Here is a 23,268-nt window from a genome sequence, read left to right on the forward strand (position 1 = left end):
GCTCCTGTGATGCACCTTCGGACATTTTCTTACATAAATGCATGATGTAAACATAATGCATTATTGTTCCAACCCTGAGAGTGTCCTGTCCCACCAGCGCAACAGACCCCGCAGAGGTAGTGGAATAGTCATATACATTCTGGAGGGAGTTGCCCTGAGAGTCCTCAACATCAACTCTGAACTCCATGAAGTCTCACAGCACCAAATCAAAACTTTTTTTTTGCTTTGTTCTGTCATGGTATGTGGTGTCGCTGGCTGGGCCAGCATTTGTTATCCCTCCCTAATTGCCCTCGAACTGAATGGTTTGCAGAGCCATTTTCAGTGGGAGTTAAGAGTCAACCACATTTCTGTGGGTCTGGAGACACAGGTAGGCCAGACCAAGTAAGGACAGCAGATTTCCTTCCCTAAAGGACACTAGTGAATCAGATGGGTTTTTACAACAACCAATGATAGTTTCATTGCCACCATTGCTGAGACAAGCTTTATATTCCAGACTTTATTAATTAAATTTAAATTCCATCAGGTGCTATTTCTTCACAGTCGCTGAAATCTTGGAACTTGCTCCCTAACAGCATTGTGGGTGTATCTGCACCACATGGACTGCAGCGGTTCAAGAATGCTGCTCACCACCACCTTCTCAAGAGTAACTCAGGATGGGCAATAAATGCTGGCTTAGCCAGTGACACCCACACCCTATAAATGAATAAACAAGAAGTTTTTTTTAGAGAAAATCGTGATCAAAATTGGAGAGCACACAGTGGAGTTATTTCTTCTGCAATAAATGGCTGAACTAGAATATTAAACTGAAAATAAATCAGCTGAATGGCTCACCGAAAATAGTCTGCTCAGAATATCAGTAATGGAAGTGAATTTACTCCTTTTATGCCTGGAAATTGCTTCTCAGCCAGTGTTTCCACCTGAAATTACTTATACCTTCAGTAGATTCTAAACATTGTTCATTAGACACTGAGAAAATCACAACCTGATCCATTCTCCAGTACAAATCATTCAACAGCTTTATGTTCCTGAAACCACAGGGATCCACTTCATGATTCTTTTCTTTTACTCATGAAATAGCCTCTAAAATTAAGAAAAAAGAAAGACTAAAACAATCTCTGACCTTCTTCCCAGCTTCCTCAATCATTGTACCACTCTACCCTGGGTACGTGTAATAACTTCAAAGGTGACTCATTGTGATTTCAAATTATGAAGAGTTTATTATCAACAATATTTATATATGTACAAGCAACAGCCCACAGAACTGCAATACACCTCTACTCGTCTCTCTGGTTGCAACTGATGTTCCTCCCTGACCCTTGCATCTAATTGACTCAGCTTCCCACACTGCCTCTCCATAGGGTCCAGCCTGATCACATGGTCCTCAGCGATTGCCCCTTTGAAGGGGCCACGCTACCACAATGCAAGTCTGTTGTTCCTGGTCAGAATGCATTTACCATCTAAATTTGTTTTGTTTTGTTTTTGTTCATCATGGGACATGAACATGGCTGGCTAGGCCAACATTTATTGTCCCTAATTGCCCTTGAGAAAGTGCTGGTGAACCAGTAAATGTGTAAAGAATACAAGAGCGAGTCATTATAGTTTCTTTGCAAGGTTCTGTCCTTTTAGGTCGTTATTCTGAATTTATTTTCCAGAGTCATGGATTTTGGATGAATTAATAGCACACAGATGAAATTTTATTTGTTTCCTTCAGAGATTAAATCTGTTCCTTCAGTCAGTGTGTTGACATTGTTTGAAATATTGTGTTTTACAGAGAGATTCCATGTTCATGTGCCAGATGATGCCACCACAGTCACTGTCGGTGATGATGTTGTATTAGACTGCCAACTGGTACCAAATATATCTCTGAATAACCTGGAGATTCGATGGTTTACATTGGACTCTGCTTCACCAGTTCATTTATACACCAGCGGACAGGATCGACCTGATGTGCAGGACAAAGCTTATCGAGGGAGAACAGAACTTTTTAAAGATGAGTTTCCCCGTGGAAATGCCTCTCTCAAACTGAAGAAGATAAAAACATCAGATGAAGGGAGTTACACGTGTTTCATTGATTCCAAAACATACAATGATGAAGCAGTGTTGAATCTGAAAGTGGAAGGTTTGTCCATCTTGTTGTAAATTACTAATGAGTAAATGATGAGCATGAGGCACGATGTCAAGTTTCAACATTGTTTTTAGGGTACAGGGTAAACAGGAAAGTCGAGTTGAGGGCACAGTCAGGTCAGGTATGATCTTAGCAAATAGCAGAGGAAACTCGAGGGGCCAAATGGCTTACTCCAGCTCCTGATCCATGTGTTCCTGTGTTTGTATTTTTAAAATCATGAACGACAATTAGAAAGCTCCACATTTTTGGGAAAGGAAAGTCACAAACAAATTTAATGGAAAGTTCAAGATTTTAGCAAATAATTTAAACTGCTGTCATTAGTCTAGACTGGAAATCTCTATTCCCTTAAAACATGACTTTACCTCCTACTGTACAGACAATTAACACAGAGAAGAGCAAAGTATAATTGGACAAGACTCAACTAGTATTCTGTTTGCAATTTGATGCAGTCAGCATTATCCAGACTGAGGCAGTCAATGCAGATACCAATTCTGCTTGGCTATGCAGATATTAATCTAAATGTATAACAACACCAAAGGTGCAAGACTTCAGCGTTCAGACAACACACATGCTAATATTCCTGAGTTCAGAGTGCAGAGTATAAATGATCCCAAGTCCAGATAGCACATGGGTAACAGTTACCTTCCAGGGATCGTTCTGCACTGACTCTCCAACACAATATGTTAACGCTTCTGAGCTCAGACAGAATGGAATCCATGCAGCAATTAACTTCCAGCCTTTTGTGACCCGCCCCATGATTATCATAATGTTATCTTTTGTCCTTGTGCTGGGAAAACTGCCATCAGATGCCTTGTCACATGTTGATAAGGGGAACATTATTGGGTTAGCTGAATATTAGAATATCCACTCTGTGTCACATTATTTTGTTCACTTAATTTAGTCACAGGTTCAGTTTTAACTATAATGGAGTCAGAATTCATCAGCATTACTAAGGCATCTTTTTCTAGATTGTGCACCCTTTCAGTGGAAAAGGGGATGTTGCCTTTTCTATCAACAAATTACTGGTGTGAATTTTGAAGAGATGACATCAGCAATCCCATTTCCATTGATTTACACCCTGTAAAAAATAAGCCTTCAAGACGCACGTGGAGTCTGATTCTCCAATCTCACCCGTCGCTGGGATTCTCCAGTCCCACTGGTGTAAATGGAGATTTGGATGAACACCAAATTCTCCACTCTTACTGACAGCAGCAGCCGGGCGTGAACGGCCTGAGAATCACAGTCATGGCTACTTTCCCAGGACAATATCCTGGATAAAGTGTAACACACCATGTGGCATTTCACTGGAACAACTAGAAAATTGGCCAGGAATGTTGTGTTTTTAAAAAGCAGAACAAATCAAACCAACCACCCATTACCCAATCAGCTCACTTCTAATCATGCGAAAAACTGCAGTAGGCGACGGTGCAGAGGGACCTCGGGGTCCTTGTGCATGAGTCGCAAAAACCCAGCTTGCAGGTGCAGCAGGTGGTCAGGAAGGCGAATGGGATGCTGGCCTTCATAGCGAGGGGGATTGAATATAAAAGTAGGGAGGTCTTGCTGCAGCTGTATAGGGCATTGGTGAGGCCGCAGCTGGAGTACTGTGTGCAGTTTTGGGCGCCGCACCTGCGCAAGGATATTTTGGCCCTGGAGGGAGTGCAGAAGAGGTTTACTAGGCTGATACCGGAGTTGAGGGGATTGAGCTATGAGGAGAGGCTGAATAAACTAGGCTTGTACTCGTTAGAGTTTAGAAGAATGAGGGGAGATCTCATTGAGACGTATAAGATGATGAATGGGATGGATAGGATAGAGGTGGAGAGACTCTTCCCGCTCAAAAAAGACAGTAGGACTAGGGGGCACAGCCTCAAGATAAAGGGGGGGCGGTTTAGAACGGAGTTGAGGAGGAACTTCTTCACTCAAAGGGTGGTGAATCTCTGGAATTCTCTGCCCGTTGAAGTGGTGGAGGCTGCCTCGCTAAATATTTTTAAGAAGCGGGTTGATGGGTTCTTGATAAGAGAGGGGATTAAGGGTTATGGGGAGAGGGCGGGAAAGTGGAACTGAGCCACAACAGATCAGCCATGATCTTATTGAATGGCGGGGCAGGCTCGAAGGGCTAGATGGCCTACTCCTGCTCCTATTTCTTATGTTCTTATGTTCTTATGTTCTGATGAAAGGAGTTGTTAGAATGAATTCCACTGTCATTAATGTGAGGCAATATTCAGCCAAGTATGACACTGAAGAGTCAAAGTAAAATGGAGGTAAATGAGATCATGTAAATAGCCTCCTGTGGTTACAGTCATATCTGGTGAGGGTTGGGAGTTTTGAGAGATGGTAAATGGTAAAGATTGACAGAAAAAATGGAATTGTCAGTGACAGAGGGAATGAGGAGAGTCACAGTTGAAGGTGGACAAGAGCTAAGGCCAGAGGATGTTAGTTTGATAGGACAGCAGCAAGCTAAAATATTCCAACTCACTGGACATTTCTATTATGTAATCAGATCAGAGCAAACCTGAGCGGTTGAATACCAACTCCTAATTCTTGTGTATCTTGGAGAGGTACTGGAAACTGGCTCTGTGTTGGTGAAGAATGTTCAGCCCCAGTCTATCAGAGGCCCTTTTGCTGTACTATCTTAGCGCTCTCTTTATGTGTTTGATGCTATCGGAACAGAAAGCTACAAATGAAATGGAAATAAATTCAATAAACAGGAACAAGCAAGTGCGAGGTTATCCACTTGGTAGAAATAGTATGAGGAGGGATCGTTATTTAAAAGGCGAAAAGCTGCAGCATGCTACGGTGCAGAGAGACCTGGGGGTCCTTGTGCACGAATCGCAAAAACCCTGTCTCCAGGTGCAGCAGGTGATCAAGAAGGCGAAAGGAATGTTGGCCTTTATAGCGAGGGGGATAGAATATAAAAGCAGGGAGGTCTTGCTGCAACTGTACAGGGTACTGGTGAGGCCGCAGCTGGAGTACTGTGTGCAGTTTTGGTCGCTGCGCTTGCGGAAGGATATATTGGCCTTGGAGGGAGTGCAGAGAAGGTTCACTAGGCTGATACCAGAGATGAGGGGGTTTGACTATGAAGAGAGATTGGATAGACTGGGTCTGTACTCGTTGGAGTTTAGAAGGCTGAGGGGGGATCTTATAGAGACATATAAGATAATGAAGGGGATAGATAGGGTAGAGGTAGAGAGATTCTTCCCACTTAGAAAGGATAGCAGGACTAGATAAGGCGGGGGCAGTTTAGATCAGAGTTGAAGAGGAACTTCTTCACTCAAAAGGTGGTGAATCTCTGAAATTCTCTGCCCGTTGAAGTGGTGGAGGCTACCTCGCTAAATATATTTAAGTCATGGGTAGATAGGTTTCTGATAGACAGGGGAATAAAGAGTTATGGGGAGAAAGCAGGGAAGTGGAACTAATCCACTTCAGATCAGCCATGATCTTATTAAATGGCAGGGCAGGCTCAAAGGGCTAGATGGCCCACTCCTGCTACTATTTCTTGTGTTCTTGCTTGTGTGTTCTTGTGAACTGCTGATAGCACTGCAGCAATTGTTGATGAAGAGATTGAGTGAGGACAAGATGGAGGAACTCAGAATGATTGAGAATGCTGGAAACAGGAAAATGAGTTTGATTCAGATTCATAGACCTCTCCTGTCTGCAGAACTGGTGGTGACAGGAAAGTTTGACACATTATCCACCAATGTGACATTGTCTATTTTATTATATCATCAAAGTTAACATTATCCCACTGAATGTGTGAGTCAGTGAGACATTGTTAGTTCTACAATAATCATTAAAAGACTAAACTAATTATAGATTGTTGAAATTAAACATTTAACAATTTAAAATGAGTAATTGTTTGAATTGCAGCTTTTGGACATCGGCCTTGGATTCACCTGGAGGAAAACAACAAAGATGGACTTCGTATTGTTTGTAAATCAGATGGATGGTATCCTGAGCCAGCGATACGCTGGGAGGATGGGAATGGACAAGATGTGACAGCGCAGTCTGAATGGGAATTCCTAAAGGACTCCAGAGGCCTTATTACAGTCCAGAGTCATATTGATGTCAGAAGTTCTGTAAATAGGTTTTCATGTTTAATGGAACATCCATTATTGAGGAAAAGACGAGAGGCCCATGTCCAGATATCAGGTGGGTGTGAATTAAGTCAACACTTTGTTGAAATAAATATTTCCTCATTGTATTTCACCTGAAGGCACTAACTCAGAGTGAGTTGGCTGTTGAGATAATGGATGCATTGATGGTCATTGAAAGTCCTACAGATTTTGGAATGGTTCCTGCAGACTGGAAGGCAGCACATTTAAGAAAGGAAGGAAAAGTACTACAGATCTCTGAGCCTGACATCAGTGGGAGAGAACAGGAATGTAGTGTTAAATATTGCGGTATAAAAGGTCTAGGTAAAAGGGCAGAATTATCCCTCCCCCGTCCTTCATGGCAGGTGGGATCAGAGAATGTAGTGGAAGCCAAAACATTAGAATCCTGCCGGTGTGAAAGCTGTTTGCAATTCTCCCATTGGTGGGTTAATGGAGAGTTGGTTATCCTACTAACCAGTGATATGAATGCTATTTGCACTCAGTATCATCTTATGAATGTTGATCAGATCTGCTGCTTGATGGAATCATGTGCTGCCATCCAATCTTGTGTCATGCCAGTGGCAAATCACACAGGTCTGAATCACGTTTGAAAAATGGTGGCAAACCTCACGTTGTTCATGACTTCCAGATGAGTTTTATTCATTCACGGGCTGCGAGCATTGCTGGCTGGTCCAGCATTTATTGCCCATCCCTAATTGCCCTTCATTTCAGAGACTATTTAAGAGTCAATAACATTGCTGAGGGTCTGGAGTGAAATGTAGGCCAGACCGGGTAAGGACGGCAGATTTCTCTCCTTTAAAACATTTCAGAGTGCTACATTCAGAGCCTACCTGTCAGCGTGCTGCGCTGGTCTTGTTGCAATACTAATGGAATGCCAGACTGCAGGGGTTGTCGATTTGGTCTGCTCCTGGGTGGGTGTCTTTGTAAGAACACATTGTGCAGCAGTACTCAGGCAGGGGTGAACATTTAGCATTCAGATCGGGACACACCGAGGGGCAAAGGGACAGGAAGGCAGTCAAATGAGTTGGGAAAGGGAGGGGGAAACACGGGGTAAAGCCATTCTATAAACACTAATGTAGTTACAAAGGTGCAGTTTGACAGCGTTTGCACACCCGTGACCCAAAAATGATTTCAATATTTCTTTAATTTCCTAACCCTACCGCTATGTCTGGGTTCAGCTCTGACATCTGCAGCAGAGTTGGAGGCAGCCTGCTGACTGCTATGTCCTGATGTCTGTGATTACCTTGGCAGATGTCCTCTCGAGACCCAACGTCTGGCTTGATAAGAGTCTCCTGTTCAGGGGCAGACATGGCCCAAGCAGCTGGAGTGGATGTGGTGTCAGGCAGAGGGGATTTTGAGCTGATGTACACCAACTATCCAACCCCACCAGGGAACAGGCGTCACAGCTGTCTGCACCCAGCACCAGCGCAGATGCTCACACCTTGGAGAGATCAGTAAATATGCAAACTTCTGAATGATTCATTGGTGAGCACCTCGAAGCTGAAGATCCACAGCAGGCAGAGGCAGGGATGTCTCAGGGAATCGTGACTTGGAGGGATGCCGGATTCTAAGACTCTGCTGAGACCCTTGCCGATGATGTGCCCCTGGGCCTGGTCATCCCACAGCTGCTGTAGCTTCAAAGGCAAATCGCGAATGCCAGGAAAGGGTCATAGTATCCCTTCTCAGAGTGCAGGGGTCCTCTCACCATCAGTCGAGGAGATGGTGCTGTCACTTCAGCGCACTGAGGCCAACGCTACGACGATGGCATCTGTAGTGGTGACCTTGGTGCAGGACTTGCACTCCATGTCAGGAGATGTCCGCAACACTTATCACTTTTGATAAAAATGTTGGAAGATAAGTTTGGCTATACATGCTGATACGATAATGAGGTTGATTAGAGGAACTAGTTTAGTAGCAGAGAAACAGCTTTCTGTGGTTAGCTGATGACTAGAGCTGCAGACTACTGTCTCTCTCTCTCTTCAAAGTCTGTCTGAAGGCTTTTGGTCTGTTAACCAATTTAAAGCAAGTATGCCTGGGTTTGCTAACTGTATTTAAAGTGGGTTGAAGTCTGTGGCAGTACTGTTGCTTATTTGGAACAGAAATAGTAATAAGTTATTAAGAGTTGTTTCTTTTTATGTTTAAAGATTGCTCAACTGTTCAATTGTTCAAAAGTTAAGCTGCTTCATTTTGCTTGAGCTATATTTAAACTGTGTTGTGAATGAAGCTTGTTTTAATAAAAGATCCTTAATTTCTCAGTAGAATCACACCTGGAGCGATTCATCCTATCCTCAGATTTATGCCACAAATAAAAAAACTGTTGGGGTCTAGTCTGACTTCATAATATATCTTGGGGTTCAGGTCTGGGATCCTAACAGTCCTCATACAGCCTGACCAAAAAGCAGGACAAACCAATCAGTACACATCACTCTACTCTTCATTATTGGTATTGTGGTAGAAAGTTGAATCCCCCACTATCAACATCCCAGGGGTTACCATTGACCAGAAACTAAACTGGACTTGCCACATAAGTACTGTGACTACAGGAGGCTGGACTTTCAGTGGCGACTAACTCACCACCTGACTCCCCAAAGCCTGTCTACCATCTACAAGGCACAAGTCAGGAATGTGATGGAATACTCTCCACTTGCTTGGATGGGTGCAGCTCCAACAACACTCAAGAAGCTCAATGAAACCCAGGACAGAGCAGCCCCGCTTGATTCATATTTCATCAACTGCCTCAAACATTCACTTTCTCTATCATTGGCAGATAGTAGCAGCTGTGTGTACCAGCTATAAGATGCACTGTACCAGTTGACTACAGTGGTTCTAGAAAGTGGCTCACCACCATCTTCTCAACAGCAATTAGTGATGAGCAACAAATGTTGGCTTTGTAACTAACATGTACGTTCCATGGAAAAACAATAAAATACTGATCCTGTGTTTTTGTTTTCACCTCAGATGAATTCTTCCCTAAAATTAACATCTGGCTGGTAATTTTCTGGGTGTTTGCAGGCCTTGTGATTATGGCTATTGCTGCTGATATACTTGTCCACAGAAAAGAATACAGAAAGATTCGAGGTAGGAGCACAAATAATAGTTTGATATTGTTATTTTAAATAGGCCTATAAAACATTAAATGTGTTTCTAACTGAGGATGAATTGTGAAGATAAATTGCAATTGAATTATAACGAGGAAATTTTCACCATCTGAAAATCAGTCAGCAATTGAAAAAATCCAATGAAAGAGTGGAAAATTGTGTGTTCAGATATCTCTTAGTCAATGTACTGCTAATCCAATGAAGGAAGAAGTATGACTTGACCTGGGTTGGAATGGGAAGAAGAAGAAGGAGACATGAAGGCTGCCGGCAATGCTAACATTTATTATAATTAAAGCAGAACACTACATAACTGGAAACCTGAAATAAAAACAAAGGCCAGATTTTACTAATTGGAGGCTAAGGGCCGGATCCGGACGTAAAACAGATCCGAGCCCGGAATCCTCGTTCCAGCGCACCCATACGCTTTTTGCCGGCTCCATCTAGTCCGCGCTGTGGGCGGCGCTTAGTGCTGCCAGAGCGATTGGAGCTCTGAACTGTGCATGCGCAGTTCGAAAAGAAATCTGAAACAGCACGCCCGGGCACAAAAGACAAAAACAGAGAGAGCTGGGGTAGTTGGGGTGGGATGAGCCATGATTGGACCCCCCTGGGAGGCAGGCCATCCCCGGCAGACGCCTCCCCAATCAGACCCCCCAGACTCACCCCCACCCCAACCCGCACCCCCCCACCCCGCCTGGGACGCAGCCACCTCCCGATTAGACACCCCCTGGGTAGCAGCCATCCCCCCCCACCTCTGATCGGATCCCCCCATCCCCTGGGAGGCAGCCCCCCACCCACAATAGGACCCCCCCGGGAAGTAGGCTCCTCCGGCAGACCCCACACCCCCAACGGTCAGCCCACCCCTGCAATCAGAACACCCCAGGAGACGCCTCCCCCGCCCCCCACCCCCAGCGATCAAGCCCCCTCCTCGGGAGTCAGGCGCCCCCTGAGCAGAGCACACCCCCAACCTGCCTGGATTACTGCTCTTTCTCCATCATCCTTCTGACCTGCACTTGTTGATGTGGAGATGCTGGCGTTGGACTGGGGTGAATACAGTATTAAGTCTCACAACACCAGGTTAAAGTCCTGTTGTACTTTAACCTGGTGTTGTAAGACTTCTTACTGCACTCAGTGGACAGCCTGCAGCATCTTCCTGGCCTTCCGCTGGCGTCTGCCGGAGGAGGGGGGTGGGCTCAGATGGATCTCTGGTTGAGGGGGGTGGTGTGGTGGTGGAGATTCTACCCCCCATCCCAGCTGCCAGACCTGCTGAGTTTTTCCAGCATGTTCTGTTTATCAGAATTTATTGTTCATGCTAGTTGCCATGAAAAGGAAGTGGTGAGATGCCTTCAGTGTGGTATAGGTACGGCCCATTGTGTTTTTATAGTAGTTTGATACACCTGAGTGGTTTGCTGGGCCTTTTCAGAGAAGTAAAGAGTCAAATATTTCACTGTGGATAGAGAAGATTTCCTGTCCTGCAGGATAATCTGTACTGACATTACTATTATCAATCAGATTAGCTTTTTATTCCAGATTAATTGAAATTAAATTCCCACTGCTGCCATGGTGGAACTTGAACTCATATCTCTGGAGCATTAGTCAAGATCTCTAGGTGACTCAGACAGTCCTGTAACATTACCACTTATCTCCCTCGATATGGAGGAACATTAAGAACAAAAGAACATAAGAAATAGGAGCAGGAGTAGGCCAACTAGCCCTTCGAGCCTGCCCCGCCATTCAATAAGATCATGGCTGATCTGTCGTGGCTCAGTTCCACATTCCCGCCCTCTCCCCATAACCCTTAATCCCCTCTCTTATCAAAAACCCATCAACCCGCGTCTTAAAAATATTTAGCGAGGTAGCCTCCACCACTTCAACGGGCAGAGAATTCCAGAGATTCACCACCCTTTGAGTGAAGAAGTTCCTCCTCAACTCCGTTCTAAACCGCCCCCCCTTTATCTTGAGGCTGTGCCCCCTAGTCCTACTGTCCTTTCTGAGTGGGAAGAGTCTCTCCACCTCTATCCTATCCATCCCATTCATCATCTTATACGTCTCAATGAGATCTCCCCTCATTCTTCTAAACTCTAACGAGTACAAGCCTAATTTATTCAGCCTCTCCTCATAGCTCAACCCCCTCAACTCCAGTATCAGCCGAGTAAACCTCCTCTTGTATGAATTTGGGTTTAGTATCGGAATAGAAAAATAAATGTTGAGAACAGGAATCCTTGACTGATAATTGTGATTTGTTTCAATACAAAAGGGACTTTGTCCAGATTGGAAAAGAGAAAAATTATCAATGTGAACTTTTGCTCTGCAATTCCATAGAATCCCAATAGAGGCCACTCGATCCATCAAACCTGCACTGACTCTCCGACAGAGCATCCCACCCAGGCCCATTCCCCTGCCCTATCCCCATAACCCCATGCATTTACCATGACTAATCCACTGAACTTACACAAAGGGGCAATTTAGCATGGCCAATCCACCTAACCTGCACATCTTTTTTGGAGTGTGGGAGGAAACCAGAGCACCCAGACGGAACCCATGCAGACACTGGGAGAAGGGGTAAGTTTTTCACTCAGAGGGTGGTGAGTGAATGGAATCGGCTGCCGTCAGTGGTGGCGGAGGCGAACTCGCTGGGGTCTTTTAAAAGACTTCTGGATGAGTATATGGGGTTTTATGGGATTGGGGGTTATAGATAGGTGTTGATGTGATCGGCACAACTCGTGGGCCGAAGGGCCTGTTTGTGCTGTAGTGTTCTATGTTCTATGTTCTAAGGTGCAAATTCCACGTGAGGCTGGAATTGAACCCAGGCCTCTGGCACTGTGAGGCAGCAATGCTAACCACTCTGCCACATGCTGTCAGTAACAGTTTCAGGGTCACCATTACTGAGAATATCTTTCAATTCCAGATATATTAACAGAATTTAAATTCCAGCAGCTGCTATGGTTGGTTTTGAACCAGTGTTTTCACAGTGTTAGCCTGAACCTTTGGATTATTCAAATGTAAAATCACCACAGTCCCAGATGATCATAGCCTGCTGTCCCCTTTGAGGGTGACTGGTGGTGATTTAACCTGAGGATCACACACCTCAGGCAAGGGGCAAGATTGAGAAAGTGGGGCCTTCATGAATAATCTCAGCTGGTATGGGAATTGAACCCACGATGTTGGCATCACTCTGCATCACGAGTCCATTACCACTACATTACCACCTGCTTACACCTTCTCTGTAATTTTGTTGCGAATTTGCTCCTCTATGCCTTTCCCACTACTAGGTGGCCTATAAGTTACACCAGACAATGTAATTGAACCTCTTTTGTTCTCTACTGTTAGCCAACTAGATTTTGTTCTTGACCCATCTGGGAAGTCCTCTCTTTCCATCACTGCAACCTTCTCCTTAGTCACTACTGTCTCCTTTCCTTCTTTCCTTGAACACATTGCAACCAGGAATATTTAGTTCCTAAAGCAAGGACGTAGGATAAAGCTGGAAAAACTCAGAACGCGCAGCAGCATCTATCAGGGGAGAAAGTAGAGTTAACATTTCGAGCCTCTGACTCTTCATCAAAACTGAAGGGAGGAAGAATGTGGAGTGAAAAACTTAGAGCTTTAACAAAAAGTAGCAACTTTAAGAACAAAAGACAGATGGCCTTGTACGGGAAGGTGAGGGACGGAGGTGGATATCTGCCGAGGGTTTGCATTGAGGCGGTACCTGTGTGAGATAGTTTAAAAAAAGTTTTAAATTGGAGGACGAAGCTGACAACTAAAGCTGCAAACTCAATATTTAGTCCTGAAGGCTGAACCATGCCCAACCTGAGTGTTGGGGCCTTAAATGGTGAGGAGGGAGGAGGTAAAGCAGCAGGTATTGCAGCTTCTGCAATTGCAAGGGAAGGTGCCTTGGGCAGAGGATGGGGAGTTGGATGTGATGGAGGAATGGACCAGGTTGTCGTGGAGGGAACGGCCCCTGTAGAATGCTGACAAGGGGGCTGAGGTGAAGATGTGTTTTGTGGTGTCATTATGTTGGAACAAGCAAGCTCCAGCAACTTACGGATACCAACGTCCAGCGTAGAAACTCCACACCTTCCCATCCCTCTGACCTTCTTCTAACACCAGCCCTCACCTTCTGTCCACTACCCTCAGACCTCCCCCTCTCTGATGAATGTTCAGTGCTTAGCAAAGGACTCCATTTCATCTCTTCACATCCTCTTCTCAATGAAGTTGGGCTCGTTGGGCCGAAGGGCCTGTTTCCCGTGCTGGGTTATTCTTTGTTCTTTGTTCTTTGTTCTAAGTTCGGGTTTGGTACAATGCTGAACTCTCTGCCACCGTGTCCATCTTCTTCTGGCAGGAGTCTTTCCCATGTTCAATTCACCTGCCTCCAGTATTCTCCCTCTAACTGGACCCCACCCTTTGGCCTCCTACCTGCTCTTGATCTTTTGATTGAAAACTGTCGTGCAACATTGACCATCTTAATTTCTCTGCCGCTCTTACCAACCCCACCACCCCCACCCCAACCTGTCTGCTGAATTTGCTGCGCTCGGTTCCCTTAAGTCCAACCTGACCTTATGATCAAACATGCTGATGAATGTGGTGCAATTATTATCTGGCATACTGACCTCTACCTCACAGAGGCTGAGCGTCAACTCTTAGACACCTCCTCCTATCCCCCCCAACCACAACCCCACCACCGAATATCAACCATTTTTTCCAGGATTGTCACTGACCTCATTGCCTCTGGTTATCTTCCCTCCACAGCATCCATCCTCATAGTCTTCCAACAGTGCAGAGCCCTCTTCTATCACCTTTCTAAAACCTGTAAACAAGGCTCCTGGGTAAACCAATGTATTAGCCTGATCCTGTCCATGGAACTCATTTCTTTTGATCTTGAGTCCATCCTCTCTCCCTTGTCTAGTTTCTCCCACCTACATTTGTGATTCCTCTGATGCCCACATCAACAATTTCCTGTTCTCTGGCACTAACCACTTCTCCTTAACTCTGGATGTCCAATCCCTTCACACCTCCAATCCCACCAAGAGGGTCTGAGGATTCTCCGCTTCTTCCTTGAGCTGAGGCCCAAACAATTTCCATCCACATCCCCCAGCACTCTCCTCCAACTGGCTGAACTTGTTTCATCACTCAACAGTTTCTCCTAGAACTTCACTCAATTCCTGCATATTAAAGATGTGCCCAAGGGTACCCGATGGACCCCAGTTATATCTGTGTTTTTGTGGGGTTTCTTGAACCTTGTTCTAGTCCTTCTCAGACCTGCTCCTGCAACTCTTTCTCCATTACATTGATGACTGTATCAGTGCTGTTTCATGCTCTCCTCTGGACCTGGAAAAATTTATCAATTTCCATCCTTCTCTCACCTTCACTTGATCAATCTCTGACACTTCCCTTCCTTGGCCTCTGTCTCCATTTCCAGCGATAGACTGACCACCAATATTCAATATAAATCCACTGATACCCACAGCATCCTCGACAGCAGCCCCTCACCCTCCACTCCCTGAAAGACTCCACCCATTTTCCGAGTTTCTTTGCCTCTGTCACATTTGTTCTGATGATGTCACCTTCGAAAATGGTGTCTCTGACATTTCTGCTTTGATCCTTAACCAAGATTACAGTCATGTTGCAGCTGTAGAGAACTTTATTTGGGCCACATTTGGAATATTGTGCGCTGTTCTGGTTGCCACATTACCAGAAGGATGTGGAGACTTTGGAGAGGTTACAGAAAAGGTTTGCCAGGATGTTACCTGGTTTGGGGGGTATTAGCTCTGAGAAGACATTGGACAAAGTGATTTGTTTTCACTTGAACGTCCGAGGCTGAGGGGACGACCTGATAGAAGTTTACAAATTATGAGAGGCATGGGTAGAATGGATAGTCAAAGTCTTTTTCCCAGGGTGGAAATGTCAATTACTAGGGGACATAGGTTTAAGGTAAAGGTGTAAAGTTTAAAGGAGATGTGAGAGGCACGTTTTTACACAGAGGGTGGAATGCACTGCCAGAGGAAGTGGTAGAAGCAGATACAATAGCAATGTTTAAGAGGCATCTTGACAGGTACATGAATCGGCAGGGAATAGAGAGATACAGACTGGGTAGCGGCAAAAGATCTTTAGTTTAAGGCGTTATGTGTCGGCATAGGCTTGGTGGGCTGAAGGGCCTGTTCCTGCACTATTCTTTGTTCTTTGTTCTCTCCCAATGTGGTTAACAGAGCACTCAACTAAGTTCGACTCATTTCCCATATCTCTGACCTCACCTCCTCCCCTCCCTCCCAGAACCATGATAGCATGGCCTATGCTGTCAAACTGGTAAGCAGGGCCTGAAAAAGCTGCAGCCAGGAAAAGGGGCTCCCTGATTTCCGATAGCACCCCTCCAGGTCACAGGGAACCCCCCCATCTGCACAAAGGGAATTCCCCCCTCACAGGGACCCTAAACCGATAAGCGGAATCCCTCCTCCCCCCGGCACTGTCCCCTGGAACCCTGGTTCACCCTCGTCAGCGAAGGAGAAATTCCAAATGTGGGGGGATGATAGGATTAGGAATGATAACGGTGATGATACCAGAGGTTGTGCACAGCTTTGTAAGGGGTATGGAGGAGCCTATGAATGCCATGATATCCATCATGTACCAGACATTTGAATGCATAGCTTCCTCTAAATGTTCTTTTGACCTGCTTTCCATGTGCTAGCCATGGGCTCAATGCAGCAGTGGCTCAGAGACAGGATGATATTGCCTCTGGACTTCTGTCTCCTTAGGGAGACAGGGAGGAGCTTTCATAGACCAGATGGAAAAGAAGCAAATGTCAACAGCTCTGGGACTTTCCTCTCAGGACAGTCCAGGGTTAGCAACACCTTCACGTCTTCCTCAAAATTGACCCTGTTATCTCCCTGGGAAATGAGCACAGCGCTGCACGATTCTTCTCCTTGGTCACAGACCACATGTTGAGGGAGTGAAAGCCCAGGTGATTCATAGATGCTGCTGGCTGGTTACCGGGAATCTAAAGTCCAATAATGACCTCAAGGGAAATGACTGATGGCAACAAAGGTCACTGAACTCACCTACTGGCTGTCATCATCAATGGGGAAGTGGATGAAGGTATTGACACAATTGAAAAAGGTGTGTGTTGCCTCCTATTTCCTTGTGGCAGGCTAGGAAATGCCATGTGTCACCTGTTATGCCCTGGAAACCTCCACGGATGTTGAGTGAAGTAGTGATCTTGATGGACAGTGACCTGTGGTTCCACCAAATCCACATGACAGCATGTCTTAATGAAAAATTCCAAGGATCTCAGTGATGATTTCTTGGGACATCTCAGTTGTCTCTGGAATTCTCTCAGATATCTGCAGATAGTTTTTGTCCTAAGGACCCATCGACACGTTAGTACCTGTCTTTGAAAATGCCTTCCAGGGATACCTGCATCCAGACCAGCCTCCCCCTCTGGTCTGTTGTTGGTGGTGTGGTCTCAGTTAGTGGCCAAGCTCTCTTCCCTTGTATCCTCTCCTGCTCCCGAGCTTGCAGGAATAGAGGCTGATTGAAACCCATGGGTATGGCAGTTATTGCAAGGTGTTTAGAATCAGACACAGAGATGAGAACATGCTTGTCCATGACTCCCATCCATTGAACTAATGAGCAGTGAGTTCCTGTAATTCTCAAATTGTTCACATCTGGAGATCCACCCACACAACACGAATCTTCCTCCACTTATATCTGCATTCCTTGATTGTGAAGCCCTACAAAATGTGTGTGTGAGCTTTGATCATCGTCCTTGTAATTTCCACCCTCCTCCTGTCACCTTTGTGCTTTTCCCCATCACCCTTGACCCACCTCACATTGCCATTTCCCTCTTAACCCTTGAAATTTGCCCCTTACCCTGGACCATATCACCTTTAATCTGGACGTACATTTGTAAAGATGCCCACTCCAACCCAAAACCACCTTGTCATCACCCTTAATGTTTCTGATCCTGTGCTCCTACAAAATCTTTGAATACCTGACCATGATATTGATTCTGTGCTGTATTGACCCTGATTTCTCCTTGTGACTGTGTCGGTGTACTCTTCTACCCAACATCCACAATTCAACCCACAGAAACAGAGTGTTAGCTGCAAAACCCTACCTATTTGGCCCCTCAATCATCTCACCCTCCCTGTGTAACCACCCCAACCTCCTCTCAGTACCACCGCACCCAGGATGTGAGGCCCTTCCCTTCTACACATCTCCCTGCACCTAAACTTCACCCTCTGTCCTTCCTTGTAGCCATCTCCTACATTGCCCTACGCCCAAGATCCAACATTTCAATACTCACCAGCTCAACTGCCCACTCAACCCCAGCCCCTAACCCCAATCCAGTCCTGAATATCCGTACAGGCTGCTGTTCTCCTGCTCCCTTCCCTTCTGCATAGAGTTCAACTCGGAAATCCATTGACCTCAGACCCAGCTGCACAATGCTGACTGGTGCACACCATCTTTAATACAAATACCAACCGGGTTCCACAAAGTTCTCAACTTTATCTTGAAGGGAGGATTAGTTTAAAAATGTTTTGTACCAATGAGTACTTGTGGTACGCAGATGTATTAGAAACCTGCCACAGGACATGTGAGAACCAACACATCACAAACATGCCCTCAGTCTCTGCACAAGTCACATTTCCCATTGTTGCTGGCTCCATAAAATCACTGCCATGCCCCCCACCAGAGCCCCTTCCTGCCAACAATCTTTCCTCCTTGTGTACTCCCTCCACCAACAACATACTGTGACAGCTGGATATACCATCTACAAGATGCAATGCAGCAACTCACCAAGGCTATTATGACAGCACTTTCCAATCCTATGAACTCTGCCTTCTCGAAGGATAAGGGGAGCAGGAGTGTGGGGACACCGTCACCTGCACATTCCCCTCCAGGCCACTCCCTTTCCTGACTTGGAAATATAACTTCACTGTCACTGGGTCAAAATCCTGGAATTCCCTCCCGAACGGCATTGTGGGTGTACCTAGAACTCAGGGACTGCAGCAGTTCAAGAAAGAATAGGCAATAGGTGTTGGCCTAGCCAGCTACTCCACATCCTGTGAAAGAATATAAAAATGCTGGATTTGTACCTGTAATGTTTCCACATTGATGATCTGTAATTGCTTTTTTACTGCCTCCAGTTGGGAATTTGAAATAGTCACAGTTGGTGTCTTGGGGAACAAGGTGGACACAGAGGGAAGTAGATTGGAAAGAAGGGTGTGAGTGGAGAGGGTTTCAGTGAATTGATCAGAGTGGGTCTGATTAGTGATTAACAATGTGAAAATAGCAAGGCCTCATGAGTTGGCAAGATTAAAATAGTTATGTGCAAGTAAATAATGATGAATAGAGAGGACTGCTAAAAATTCAAAATGATGTACATGCACTCTAAATATTATCCTATCACTGCCCATGTTTAATCTGAATGGTGCGTTGGGCACTGTCATTAACTGAACAGAAAGTGAGTGTTGCTCAGATACAGCCCATTATATCAGCACTGGAACATTTTGTGAAAGATGAAGAAACCTTTTGATGGTGGAATTTTACTTTCCTGCGATGTTAATGGACTTGTGAAAAGTACATTAAATTTTATAGCCTCATCCCTGCCGCGATGAGTAAAATTACACCCATCAATTGTAAATTCTGTCAAGTCTTAAACTTGAGTTTTATAATATTAAAATGTGATCATCTATTCATATGATCATTTATTCATTCTTATCTGTTTTAAGAGTTTAATTTTTTATTTAGATAGGAAGCACATTGAGTTGTGTTCTGTTTGTAGACCCACACTAACACATTCCTATCTTCTTGTCTTTCAGAACTACAGTTGTTTTGTACTTTGGAAGGTAAGCTATTTAAAAATCATTTCGGTGACTGAATAATAAAATTCCAGTTTCACATTATGGGAATTGAGGAATGTTTAAAATAAAGCTCTATGCAGAGTTCTAATATCCCATTTATATTTTCATGAAAAGCCTGTGCCAATGATCTTGACTATTTTACATTCCTGTGAACCTTGCACGTTGTTATGTTAAAACATCCTGCTGTAGTCCAACTAATACTGGGTGGTGCAGTGGATCAGAAGTTCACCTTTAGCCTTTGGAATTAGGTGGTTCTGTGGGTTCAGTGTCTTTTCATGTTTGAATCTGGTTGGTGTATTGTATAAAATATTGATAGATTTGGGAATGTAATATCTCAGAACCATCAACTTTTATTTGTTTTTTTTCTCTATGCAAGTCTTCTCATGACCTTTCACCTTTGACACTGCCTAGTTCAGTGTATTAGATATTATCCTTTTCTGGCGTAATTAGTTAGACTCTGTCCTTTTTCATTATAAGTGTTGTCATTCTGTAATCATTCTTTGATTCTTTGAAAATACACTTTGGGTGAGGGGGCAGAATACTGAGTGAAACAGCATAATGTTCCAGATAAATGAAACCTACACATTTATTTCATCATTATCTCAGAAACTGCAAAATGTTGTGGCAAATTTCTATTTATTTTGCTGTTTTCTCTTTCCTGTAACTCTTCTCTGCTTTTTTTTGGAGGAGTGTTAGAGAGAATTTACCGATTGGTTAATCTGTCAGAGACAACTGCACTTGATCAGGATGGGACCCTTCCATTCAATTTTTGCTTCCACCCCAGATACCCATTCAAAAGTGGAATAAGAGGTCACACTGAACTACAATTTGATTCTTAATCCAGAATAGTTGTTGTTACAAAGAACTCCTTTGTAATATTGCCAGAAACGGGTGAAAGTGACAGCAGCATTCTGGTTTGGTTCAGCTGTCAGATTTCAGTTCCTCGTTTGTACCTAGTAAGTGTGTAATAATTGTGGACTGATCACATGAGATATAAATATACTGTAAATCCTTACGAATAGTCTCGGTTGTGTAGCGCACAGCAAGGCACAATGATCTGTGTGACGCTCTGGGAAGTGTATTGGAGTGAACTGCTAAATCAGTCCAGACATTGGAGTAGCATCTTTCGGATCCCTATGATATGTTACACCAGTGTTCAGAAAGCAGCATGAGCCTCATTGTACCTCACCTCTGCAGAGGTCAGAGGTCGCTGTATGGATGTCATCAGCCATGTTCTTTGCTATCTTTTGTCACCGAGAAACCAGCTTTGGGTCCTGTGCAACCCCTTGAAGATATCCAGGGTCTCTGATCCACTCAAGATGTATTAGCCCTGGACACTTCCTGGGTATCTGGTGCAAATCTGTTTGGATTTTCTCTGGGTGCTCTGGTTTTCTCCCACAGTCCAAAAATGTGCAGGTCAGGTAGATTGGCCATACTAAATTGTCCCTTAGTGTCCAAAGATGTGTAGGTTAGCTGGATTAGCTATGGTAAATATGTGGGTTTACAGGGATAGGGTGGAGGAAAATGCTGGATATAGACCATAAGCCATAAGACATAGGAGAAGAATTAGACCACTCGGCCCATTGTGTCTGCTCCACCATTCAATCATGGCTGATATTTTTCTCATCACCGTTCTCCTGCCTTTTCCCCATAACCCTTGACCCCCTTATTAATCAAGAACCTATCGATCTCTGTGTGACCAGAACCTTATACAGTTTCAGAAATCTCCCTGCTCTTGTAATCTAGCTCTCTCGACGTGAATGCTAACTTGCAATTACCTTCCTGTCAACTGAATCTGCACGTTAACCTTAAGAGAATCTTGAACAATGACTCCCAAGTCACTTTGTGTTTCTGATTTCCTAAGCATTTTCCCATTTAGAAAATAGTCTATGCCTCCATTCCTCCTTCCAAAGTGTATAAGCTCACACTTTTCCACATTGAATTCCATCTGTCACTTCTTTGCCCACTCTCCTAACCTGTCCACATCCCTCTGCAGCCACCCTGCTTCCTCAATACTACCTGTCCCTCTACATATCTTTGGAAAATTTGCAAAATTAGCAACAGTGCCTTCAGTCCCTTCCTCAACATCATTAATATATATTGTGAAAAGTTGTGGTCCCAGCACTGACCCCTGAGGCACACCACTAGCCACAGGCTGCCATCCTGAAAAATACTCCTTTATGCCCAGTCTCTGCCTTCTGCCAGTCAGCCAATCCTCTATCCATGCCAGAATCTTACCCTTAACATCATGGGTGCTGAACTTATTTAACAGTCTCCTATGCGGCACCTTGTCAAAGGCCTTCTGGAAATCTAAATAAATCATGTCAACTGGTTCTCCTCCATCTAACTTCCTTATTACCTCCTCAAAGAACTCTAACAGATTTTTCAGATGTGACCTCCCCTTGACAAAGCCATGCTGATTCAGTCCTACTTTATCATGCACCTCCAAGCACTCTGCGATCTCATCTTTAATAATGGACTCTAAAATCTTGCCAATGACCGAAGTCAGGCTAACCAGCCTATAATTCCCTGTCTGCTGTCTTCCTCTCTTCTTAAACAGCAGAGTTACATTAGCTACTTTTTAGTCCTCTACTACCCTCCCTGCCTCCAGTGATTCCTTAAAGATCACCACCAATGCCTCCACAATTTCCTCAGCTATCTCCTTTAGAACTCTGGGGTGTAGTCCATCCAGTTGAGATGATTTATTCACCTTCAGACCTTTCAGTTTCCCCAGAACCTTCTCCTTAGTGATGGTCACTACACTCACCTGTGTCCCTGACCCTCCTGGAGCTCTGGCATCCCACTGGTGTCTTCCACCGTGAAGACTGTTGCAAAGCAACTATTCAGTTCCTCTGTCATTGTTTTGTTTCCTGTTATTACTTCTCCAGCCTCATTTTCCAGTGGTCCAATGGCTATTTTTGCCTCTCTCTTACCTTCTATACATTGAAAAAAACTTTTCTTATCTTCTTTTATATTACTAGCTAGCTTACACTCATTATTTTATCTTCTCCCTCCTTATTGCTTTTTTAATTGTCCTCTGCTTGCTTTTAAAGTCTTCCCACTAAACCTTGCCACTTTGTATGCTTTCTCTTTTGCTTTTTTGCTGCCCTTGACTTCCCTCATCAGCCATAGATGCCTCGTCCTCCCCTTAGCATGTTTCCTCCTCCTTGGGATGAATTTCTGTCATGCCTCCCGAATAACTCTCAAAATCTCCTGCCATTGCTGTTCCATTGTCTTCCCTGCTCGGCTCCCTTTCCAATCAACTCTGGCCAGCTCCTCCCTCATGTCTTTGTAATTACCTTCATTTAATTGTAATACCATTACATCTGATTGCAGCTTCTCCCTCTCAAACTGCAGGATCAATTCTATCATATTGTGGTCACTGCCTCCTAAGAGTTCCTTCACCTTAAGTTCACTAATCTTGTCTGCCTCAGTATTTATTACCAAATCCAGAATTGCCTGTTCCCTCGTAGGCTCTGTCACAAGCTGTTCCAAAAAACCATCTCTTAGACATTCCAAGATTTCTTTTCTTGGGATCCACTACCTACCTGATTTTCCCAGTCCATCTGCATATTGAAGTCCCGCATGATTATTGTAATATTGCCTTTTTTATATGACTTTTCTATCTCCCGATTTATTTTCTGCCCCACTACTGGCTACTGCTAGGGGGCCAGTACATAACTCTCTTCAGGGTCTTTTTACCTTTGCGATTCCTCAACTCTACCCACAGAGATTCTATACCATCTGATCCTATATCGCTTCTTGCTACCGATTTAACTTCATCTTTTACTAACAATGCAACCCCACCACCTTTGCCCATCTGCTTGTCCTTCCGATAGGACACATATCCATGGATATTTAGATCCCAGCCCTGATCCTTTTGCTGCCAAGTCTCTGTGATTCCCTCAACATCGTACCAGCCAATTTCAATGTGCACAACAAGCTTATTTACCTTGTTGTGGGCTTTCACCATGAACCAGAATAAAGGCATTCCCAAAAATCAGACAGCCAGGAATGTGGTTGGGAGTCCTGGAATCAGGACCTGTCTGTCAGTTTTAAAGAGCCTGAATCATCGCAAATCC

At 44.5% G+C, this 23,268-nt stretch overlaps 1 protein-coding gene across 1 annotated transcript in view; it reads left to right on the forward strand.

Moving 5' to 3' along the window:
- LOC145337551 (butyrophilin subfamily 1 member A1-like) overlaps positions 1 to 23,268 on the forward strand; it is a 48,949-nt gene that overhangs the window by 4,753 nt on the left and 20,928 nt on the right. The window contains exons 3-6 of the mRNA XM_080182343.1: positions 1,772 to 2,119; positions 5,990 to 6,271; positions 9,193 to 9,312; positions 19,145 to 19,171. Of these exons, the coding sequence (XP_080038469.1) occupies positions 1,772 to 2,119; positions 5,990 to 6,271; positions 9,193 to 9,312; positions 19,145 to 19,171 (777 nt within the window). The remainder of the gene's footprint in view (positions 1 to 1,771; positions 2,120 to 5,989; positions 6,272 to 9,192; positions 9,313 to 19,144; positions 19,172 to 23,268) is intronic.

Source organism: Carcharhinus amblyrhynchos, unplaced genomic scaffold (genome assembly GCF_965287045.1).
Source record: "Carcharhinus amblyrhynchos unplaced genomic scaffold, sCarAmb.v2.hapA scaffold_52, whole genome shotgun sequence".
Classification (NCBI taxonomy): Eukaryota; Metazoa; Chordata; class Chondrichthyes; order Carcharhiniformes; family Carcharhinidae; genus Carcharhinus; species Carcharhinus amblyrhynchos.